Below are 9,654 nucleotides of genomic sequence, written 5' to 3'. Positions count from 1 at the left end.
ACTGTTCAATGACCATCACACGGAACTGTAATTCACCTGTTCCCATGTGTGTCTCCCACACTGGGCTGTGCGCTGCTTGTGTTCATTTTGGTACCTCAGTGAGACCCAGGTGCTAGGCGTGGTAAACGCTCAGATTGCTGAATGCATGAACGCCAGTGTGAATACAAACCTTATGTCTGAAGTAAAACACAGAAAATTACCCCAGGAAACAAACAAAGGAGCACCCCGGAAATTACATATTCTATATTAATTACATCCATATAGCTGGCCACCTCTCCGATGATTGAGCAACCCTAGAATGTAAGCTGCAACCATGAGAAAATAGTAGTTACACGTCAAGAAGCAGCAGGTTGGAAATGACAGTCCTAAGAGACAAAAGGTAAAACAAAGCACCAAACTAAAAAGCCACGATCTTCAAACGATCAGAATCCAATGGCAAAGTCCTTACTGAGTGTTTTTAAAAATACTACGGGTTTTCCGTATTTTTCCTTTAAAAATATTTTGTAAAAACTTCAGAGACTCATAAATAACCCTTCTTTAGTTTACTGCTTAGCTTTTAAAGACAGATAACTATTTAAGAAACCAAATGCAGCAACTTAATGTGGCATAGGCACATTTCAAGAACAGGAGTTTGCAATAAAAAAATAAAAAGAAACACAAAAAAACATTTTTTCTTTATTTTTCCCAGAGTGGTAGTGCTGCAAATTAGAGAATTCTTGAAAAAACAGCAGAGAAGCGGTCTGCAGTATTCTGAAGCAGACGTGGCATCAGGGAAACCACCACTCAAGCACACAAGTGGCATTTTGTGATCAAATTTATTTTTTGTTTAAATTTCATTTACTTTGTTTTACTGTAATTTACACAAGAGACTGCCAAGTAAACTAGATATTTTACATTCACCACACATTCCCTCAAATCTCCACAGTTGTTAGAAAAACATTAAAATCCATGCGCCGGGATCTCATTTCCATGCGCGCCCAAGCTCCCAATGATGCTACAGATGCCAGCGAGAGTTACGTTCATTAAAAGGAGAGAGCTAGGCTCTTTATTCCACAAAATTAGCAATAATCTTCCTCACATCAAACACTTTGCAAACAATGATTATGTGTTGACAAAACCTATCTCACAACAGTGGCCAGAGAGTAAACATGAGTCTTGATCCTGAGTGCACGGAGGACGTATGTGATGTGGGGTTTGAGGATAATGGGGTATCACAATGCAGAAGCCATTCTTGTCTGAGTCACCACAATCACGTTGGTGGGGACACACGACATGTGGGAAAAAGAGAAGGAGGGGGGCAGGACTGTCAGCAAATCAGATTCCTAACGTGATGTGACTACAGGGGCTGGCGTGTTGTAGGAGGGACGAGAGGTTAAAGAAGACAGTTTGTGACCTGAAGGCTTCAACAGTATCATTCTATTCAAGCTTCCAGGACTGACAGGAGAAAAACTGGATGCGGACACAGAAAGCTGATGAAAATCTTACCTAGCTAATTTATTTTTGCTCCTTTCTTTAAAAAACAAAGGCGGCAGCAGCTTCTAACTAGCATTTCCATGATGCTTACTCAGGGTCTGTCCCAATGATACCCTACTTTGACAGAACAGCCAAACAGGTGGGGTGCACTGGTTCCTCAGCAGGGCCTTCTAACCGTGTGCGGGCAACCCTCATGCCTCTTGGCTTCTTCCTATTTCAAAGTCAGCATCTCCCCCTTAATGTGTGTTTCAGCAGAAAAAGAGCAAAACGTCATCACTATCTAGAGTCTAACGTGTAAGCTGTGAGGAATCTAGATCATTTGCATAGTCTCCAAGCTGTAATTTCAGAAAACAGTCATTTCAAAAACAAGACTCCGTGGAAGCACCGTACTTCCAATTTTTCTAAACAGCTTACAATGCTATTAATTTCTTCATCAATTTCTTTGTTTGCCTCACAGGAGCCTGAAAATTGTATAGTGTTTATTATACATCACAAACCATCATCTCGTTTTTGCTATGTCAGATGTAGAAAAATATTTGAAATTTAAAAATACAAAAAAATCCAATAAAAATCAGAAATTCGTTTAAAAAGGATTTTGTCCCTCAAGGCAAACAAGTAAAAACTGGCCTATAACTTTACTCCTTACTAATAGATATTGTCCAATTTGGCTGTAAGATAATGACAGTACAGAAATAAATCATTATATATACATTCAGGGTTTGTGTTCCAGATTCATTGAATAGCAAAAGATTTTGAAGATATTTTTCTATGGGAGTCTGCTGTTTATGGGACTAAAATAAAAATTTGTAAGAGACTGATTTAAAAGAACAGAAAAGTAATAAAAGGCTATATATATGTGTATACACACATACACATACATACACACACACACACACACGCAGCACATATATATTGGTCCACAACTTGACATTTATGAAACATACCACCTAGTATTACAATGCAGTCAATTTGTCCATTAATGGTATTACTCTAATTATTAAAATCTGCTCCAAGTCTATATATTGAAAATATTTTCTTTTGCATTCTTGCTGAAGATAGGTACAGTACTTTGGAGAAATTGTACTAATCCCTTCAGTATGTTTTTATGTACATATATACACGAGTGTGTGTATTTTGATCTGTAGCTCTACATGCGTTTTATATACAGCTACAGACATACACACACAAACATATATACACATGTGGTTGAGAACCTGTGCATGTCAGTACATAATCATAAGCACACATCTGGGAAACGCCAACATCCAAGATAATGGTCAGAGTCTTCTTCATTCATCACTGGCTGCACTTGTTCCCCTCACTTGACCTTGACTACGTAACTGTAAAGAAAGTGAAAAAAGTGCAGCGTGTTAAAACACAGACATGAAAAAAATAAATAAATATTAAGACAGTAGCTTGTCATACACATTCTCCAGAAAAAAAAACCCTCAGCGCATCAAAGCTTTTGGCAGAAAATGGACTCCAACTACTACATTTAAAAAAGTTAATTTCTTGAAGATTTTGGTTTTACTAACGACATACATTTTGTTTCATTATGGGAAAACACATTAAAAACGAAAGAAGTCACAGAAACTTAGAACTTTTAGTAACTTAAATGTTTTTAAAAAATGAACACTGAATATACAGAAGGGGCTTTGGGGGAATCCTGGCAGAGTTCATTCAATCTTATTTGGTACAAATACTTCTCTTCACGACTGAACACATCATGGCTCCCATGTACCATAATTAAAGAGCAGGTAGAGCAAGGAAGGGAGCAGCAAAGAACCACAGTGGACTCAGAAGAGTGTTCTGTCTGGTGCCTTTCCTCAATAAACATCGTAGTTCAGTGTAACAAATGACGACAGCGTACTGTCAATTTTTGTTTACTCACACTGTTTCAGTATGTGGGGTAGGTTTTGAGGTTCTTTTATCCCCTCTAGGAAAATCTCTAAGTTGAGCAAATAAATTTGTGTTAGAGAAATAAGACCATAGAAATACTTTATATTGTAAATAAAAACCAAAGTGTACTTACACATATTAAAGCTAACTGTAAAGATAATTGAAGATTCAACATGAAGGAAGACTTTGAGGTGTTCAGAAAAAAATTCAACTAAAATGAACTACTGAGGTTGGCCTTTATGGTATGGGATAAAGGATTTTTGACTTAAAATGCTTTTACGTATTTCCTTACTAACCACAAATGGTCCTACTGAGAAATAGGTCAATTAACTGGCTATCGATGAAAAAATCAGCTGCCTCCTAGGACAATGTTACACGATGAGTAAGTGCATTCGGCAACTGGTTTCTCACCTGGTGACACTAAGAACTAGTTGGGGGCTACTCAATTCAACCTATTCCACAGATAAACTTTTTGCGGAATAGTAACTCAAGGGTTCACTGTCAATTTCTAAAATGTATAGCTCTTAAATTCTAAAAATTAAACCGCATTTAACACTTTGTCTCTGCTCAGCAAGTTAACTACCCATTACCAAAAAGGTATTGGTTTTTAAACATTCTTTTACCCAGTTCTTCACTTACACAGTTTGATATTGTCTCTGACCCTACAGGGGACTCATCTAGACATCAGCAGCCGACGTGCCTCGGACGGAACCCTTCTTACGCATCTAAATGTAAAATAAAATCATGAGCTGCTGAAATCAGACTCTGTATTGGGTTAGTAAGCAAGGGGAAAAAAAAAATCTAGAAGAGTTGTGAAGTGACAGCTGCCTACTTATAACCATATCCATGTAGAGAATGAAGTTCTGAGGCCCCTCTATTAACCTTGATCTAAAGAAAATCTTGCAAAAGGATTTTCTTACACAGCCCCAAAAATGTCTCTATTCCTGAATCTAGGAAACAAAAGCCTGCAGACTACTGATGTGAAATTATCAAAGATAGCCAAGGGTAAATGAACTGTTCACCAGCATGATGTGAGCAAATGCTCTGATGGTCTGGTTCATATTTTCATAGTCTCTAGACTAGACAGGAGGCCATGAGGTATGGCCACCTATGCTGCTTCTGAGACCAGGGTCTCTCAGAGGAGTTCTTTATGGGAAGCTTATTGAAGAGAGGGAAGTGAAAGGATTAACAAGCGAGCACAGGAACAATGTATGAGAAACCACAAAGGACAGGAGATTCATCTGAAAGGAGCATTCATAACAGCCTACAATTAAAAAAACTCAATGAGAAAATTAAGGAAAAGAATGGACAGAAAAGGAACAAATACAATAAACACATTTCTAAAACTCAACCTTTCTCCCCTACCCCTCACAGAAATGCCCGTTGAGAACAAATGCGAAAGGTTTGCCCAAAGTATTCCTTCAGTTGCCCAGCCTAAACCCAGTATCCCTCTGCAGGATTACAGGCAGGGGCATTCATTCCTCTCATGCCTAACCTCGCAAGATGCTATTCCTTCTCTCCAGGGCCAAAACCCATTTGAAAGAAATCCAATTCTTAAAATATCTGACAAATTAAGAAGAGAATTACAATGTATCAAGTTCTATCATCAGGTGTCAGGGAAACGGGACCTTAAGAAAAGGGGAAATTCCTCCTTGGTGAAGAGGACTGGAAAATGTTAAGCCACCTCAGGTGGGCGGTTTGGCCCGCAGGCATGACGCTGCCCAGATTCTGAAGCTGCTGCTCAAACCCGCCCTTAGGACTCGGAGCAGTGGAGTAACCGCACTCCCCAGTGACCTCGAGCAAAATAACTGAAATGGCACTTTATGTTAAGATGATTAGCACTTAATGCTGAAATTCGCCTTAAAATGTTTTTGAAATATGTAACAAAGAAACTGTCAGGTACCCTCAACCCTGAACCAATGAGATCCCTACCAACTTCTTAGGGGAATTAGTTTGAGTCATGTGGGTACAATAATGATGCTATCTTCTAATAACTGGGCTTCTGTGGAACTACTTGTCTTTCTTACACCCTCTTTTCAAGTGCAATTGCCAGCTCACAAATGACTGACTAGCATAGAAAAGGAGCTGAGCCTGTAGGCCCACTGCCACAGGTGGGAGGGAAGGTGTCTCCTCCTCATCAGGGCTCCCACTGTGTCGACACTGGGGCTGTTCTGTGTTCAGGTATCCGGAGACTGAGAGCTTGTGAGGGAGGCAGGAGCACCCAGCCCTGGGGGAAGACGTCTCAGCTAAGTTCTGCCTAAGGGGTCCAGAGGTGGGCAGGGCTCAGAGCCCAAATCAGGGAGGGCTCCACCTATCACCTGTCAATAGTGACCTCTGTTCCACACGTTGTGGACAGCCCTTCAACATGAGAATCAAAACCCAAAAAGCTTCCTTCATGAGAGCTCAAACCAAGAAGTCCGTTTTCTGTTTTATGTTGGTAAATCCTTTTGTGGAGATGCCCAGGCTGTCCCGTAGGAGCTTTGTGAGAATGAGTGTAAGCATGCTGCTTTCTTTTTAATGTTCAGCGGACATCAGCTGTTCAAAAGCGCTTGGAGACAGAGCTAGCAGGTATCTCTGGAGCCTGGAGCACTTGAAGGGAGCGAAATCAGGCAAGGCAGGGGAAAGGGATTCAACCCGGGTGGCAGTGAGGGGTGCTGCTTACAAAAGGGGGATCTGCCTCTGGAGTAAGGGAAGGCAGAAGTGGGAGAGCCATGGAAAGGAAGATAGGGAAGTACCTATGACTCACCCTTGCCTATGTACATGTTTTGCCTGGGGCCAGCTGAAAACAAGTGGGTGAGGAGAGAGCCTTCCATGCTTGCCATTCTATCACCCCATTCCCAAAATGGAGAACTCAAAAGTCATACTAGTAGTATGAGAAATTGAGGTCAATGAGAGCTTCCATTAGCTGGCCTACAAACCAAACCCCAATTTATATTGTTTTCTCTATGGGAAAATATGTCCCAATTTTCAAAAAATCAACTTAAAAACTTTTGGAACAAAACCCATTCACAAGTTGGAGACCGCTTAAAGTTTACTTTATGTATAAGATAAGGTTAAAACATTTTATTGCCTTATAAAGAAACTATGTCCTAGTCCTCTCAGAAGGTTTGTATAAAGCTAATTAGAAGCAGATCTGCCATAATCACCAAAAGTAAGCAATTTTAAACACAGATTCTTTACGATGCTCTGTGCCAGACAAATAGATTTCTTTCTGTGCCAAAGAACCTGATTTGCTGCCACTCTCCTGTGATTAAATGGAGTTCCTGCCTCACACACAGGCGTTTGTCAAACACTCTCGCCTGCAGGGCTTCCAACACTGGGACTGCTGGCAGGACGTGAGATGACTGCATGGAAACCACTAGCCTACCCTGCACATTCCTCAGGCTCATTGCCCCCGTGGGGCCTGACTTTCAACTGAAAAGAAGTGGAGCCCAGAGCAAAAGCAAAACCAGACACGTGCAAGAGGAAATTGGGGAAGAATCTGTCCCCGGGAGAAATAGGGTGCTCACGCACTAAAGGGCCTGCTCACTAGTGGTGGGGTGAAGCTGGGGAGGGCTTTAATTTTGAAACATGCTATGCTGACCTCCAGCCCAAGGGTCACCTGAATTTCTGGCTAAAGCTTATGAAGAAACAGCCTTCACTGCTAGCTGCAGCAGAGGAAGAGGCTTTTCTGGAATCAGTGACAATACCATGCATTTTATCTTCTCTACAGAAGAGGGAACTAGGACTTCCTGTGCTAACATTAACAACCTACTATGGTAACAAAATGAGCCAAAGGCAACTTGGTCTGATCAAGTGGATATCTAAATGAACTGTGCACCAGGTACCATCACAGAGAACTAATGCATAAAAATGAATACAAAACCACTGGCCATCTTACAGGTAACAAATTCTAAATCAAGAAACCTGCAGACTACTTTCATGAAAAGATGCTCCACACAAGAGAAATCCAGAACATGTAAAGAGATATTAGTGTCTGAAAAACTCGATTTTGATAAGCATATAAAGATTAAGGAATGGCTTCTAGTAATACTCTCTTTAATTCTAAGTCTATACTTACTAAGCACATATACAGACAGTACTAGAAAGGGGAAATTAGAGTTTCCACAGGACAGGAAGTCTTACTGTTTCTAGTTCTTTCTGAGTTTCATCTTCCATTCGCCTAATGTCTTCCATTGACAGATCAATCCACTTGTCAATCCAACAAAAAAGCTGGCGATGAAAGTTTGTAAATATCCTTTTTTCTTGCTGTTAAAACAAAGAAGAAAAGTAGTATAAGATGGTAAAACTCTAAGATTAATGACATATTAACTTTCTTTGTCCCAGTTAACCCATGAAATCTACATACACTTGGTTTGAAAAGACCACTGTATCAATTAGTGGAAATCTTAATTCCACACTATTATCTTTTTATAAAACAAAGATTTCCCTGTGAACTGTGAAACAGTATCTCCTTGAAAGGCAGCATGATTTAGTAGAAACTGAAAAAAAGTGTGGTTTATACATTCTGACCCTACATAAACTCCTGCTGGACCTGATTTATTTTTACCTTTTTCTAAATGAGAATGACCACAGGTCAACTTAATTTCTTCGTCTATAAAACTATACATTATCATTCTTAACTTCTTTGCAATTCATAGGAATGCTGAGGTAGAATACAATAACGTACTGAAAGAGAGTCCTGGGTTCTTTGGAATAAGTATGTTTTATTAGGTTGGTGCAAAAGCAATTGCAGTTTTTGCAATTATTTTTAACCTTTTAAACCACAATTTCTTTTGCATCAACCTAATATTAAGAATTATTACATACGCTCCATTAATTTTTCTACTTTAATGTTACTGACTACATACAAACACATATATAAAACCATATATGTAATTAGTGATTTTAACTGCTGGATTATTTAAGTTTTACTAAACTTTCCCAAGAAGAGAGAAAAGTGCACTGAACAGGGAGTACTTTAGTACTCTGGACAATCTTCAACTTTTACTTTTTTTTCCATGAACAAAAGGGATTTCATCAATTACATGTGTGACTTCTATTTATCAGAACTGGATTGTTAATCTATTATTATGATTCAAGAGGAAGGAAGGAAGCCAGTATTTACAGAGTGCCTACTGTGGGCCAACTGTAAGCAGGCCCAAGAATAATCAGTCTCCAGCACTTTAAGATCTTAAACAAAAAAAATGTTAGAGCAGTTCCAGTTTAAAAGTAGAAAAGTTATGGTGAAACTCAGCCGTAACTAGTTGTGGGTTCAAATACAACAAGGGTTTCTTTATAATGATAATGGAATAAATATTAACCCTACAGGAGAAGAAATACCAAAGAAACTTGCCATATTCATTACTTGTTTACAACCAGGTGTTTTTATACAATTGCAATCCTCCCCTCTTTCTAGATCAATTGCCCCTGTCACTTTCACTTTAATAAAGAAGACATGAAAAGGAGGGAATTAGAATTTGGATCCTCAGATTACGTCACCCTAGGTTCAGAGTGTAACTATACCCAGCGAGGCCCCTAAAACAGACATGGCACAAGAAAGTGCAAAGTACACAAGGTGTACACCAGGAGGGATCTGTGTGGAGCGGGTGAGGGGACTCCGCGAGCTGGGATGAAGGAGTCCCTCAGCAGGGGAGGCCTGGCCTCTCTCTCCAGCCAATGCCGGATACCAGGCCCCCTTTGCAGACATACTGTATGTGAAAAGGGCTCTATACAGAAGAGTTGGGCAAACCGTCAGGAAAGCACTTTGAACAAAATATTGTTATGCTCTTCCCTAAAGAAAATCCCTTAAAAACTATGCTGACATCTGTCTTTGCTGTTTCGAGGGAGAAAAAGGTCAGAGGATTTACACAGTGACAATAACTTTTAACCTCATAATGAAAAAAAAGTGGTAACGGAAAATATTCCATTAATAGCTACCTTAAACATTAATCTAAATTTAAGTCACTGTCTTTTGAACAAGCTTTACCTTCTGAATGAAGTTTTCTACTTTGCTTTGCAGTCCCCACCACTTGAACTTGATTGTCACCAGCTTATAGGCACACATCTGAGGACAGTCAGGGTTGTTTCCCAGCTCTTTCTACACGAGGAACATTGAAAAGGAGAAAGCGTGACTTCAACATTTGTTTTGAATAAAACTGACTGTTGAGTAACGACATCACAGGCATACACGAAGAATATTACAATCTCCTATGTGTTTAATTCAGGTATTTGGAAATTCAGAATCATTTTAGCAAAAAGCAGCAGTATTCCCGGGCTGCAAACCCTTCCACAGATGAAGTT

At 39.7% G+C, this 9,654-nt stretch overlaps 1 protein-coding gene across 2 annotated transcripts in view; it reads right to left on the bottom strand.

Moving 5' to 3' along the window:
* Nucleotides 1-796: 796 nt before the first annotated feature.
* Nucleotides 797-9,654, bottom strand: part of PITPNB (phosphatidylinositol transfer protein beta) — a 63,307-nt gene continuing 54,449 nt past the window's right edge. Inside the window, exons 9-12 of one of the 2 annotated variants that reach the window (XM_019756396.2) lie at nucleotides 9,341-9,451; nucleotides 7,498-7,620; nucleotides 4,012-4,097; nucleotides 797-2,813 (exon numbers count right to left, since the gene is read on the bottom strand). In XM_019756396.2, the coding sequence (XP_019611955.1) occupies nucleotides 4,050-4,097; nucleotides 7,498-7,620; nucleotides 9,341-9,451 (282 nt within the window). In that variant the 3' untranslated portion in view covers nucleotides 797-2,813; nucleotides 4,012-4,049. The remainder of the gene's footprint in view (nucleotides 2,814-4,011; nucleotides 4,098-7,497; nucleotides 7,621-9,340; nucleotides 9,452-9,654) is intronic. The other variant, XM_019756395.2, reaches the window with a different exon arrangement.

This window comes from Rhinolophus sinicus, linkage group LG16, assembly GCF_036562045.2.
Source record: "Rhinolophus sinicus isolate RSC01 linkage group LG16, ASM3656204v1, whole genome shotgun sequence".
NCBI classification, from domain to species: domain Eukaryota; kingdom Metazoa; phylum Chordata; class Mammalia; order Chiroptera; family Rhinolophidae; genus Rhinolophus; species Rhinolophus sinicus.
Note: the sequence above shows the minus strand (reverse complement) of the source record. Positions and strands in the feature narration are given on the sequence as shown.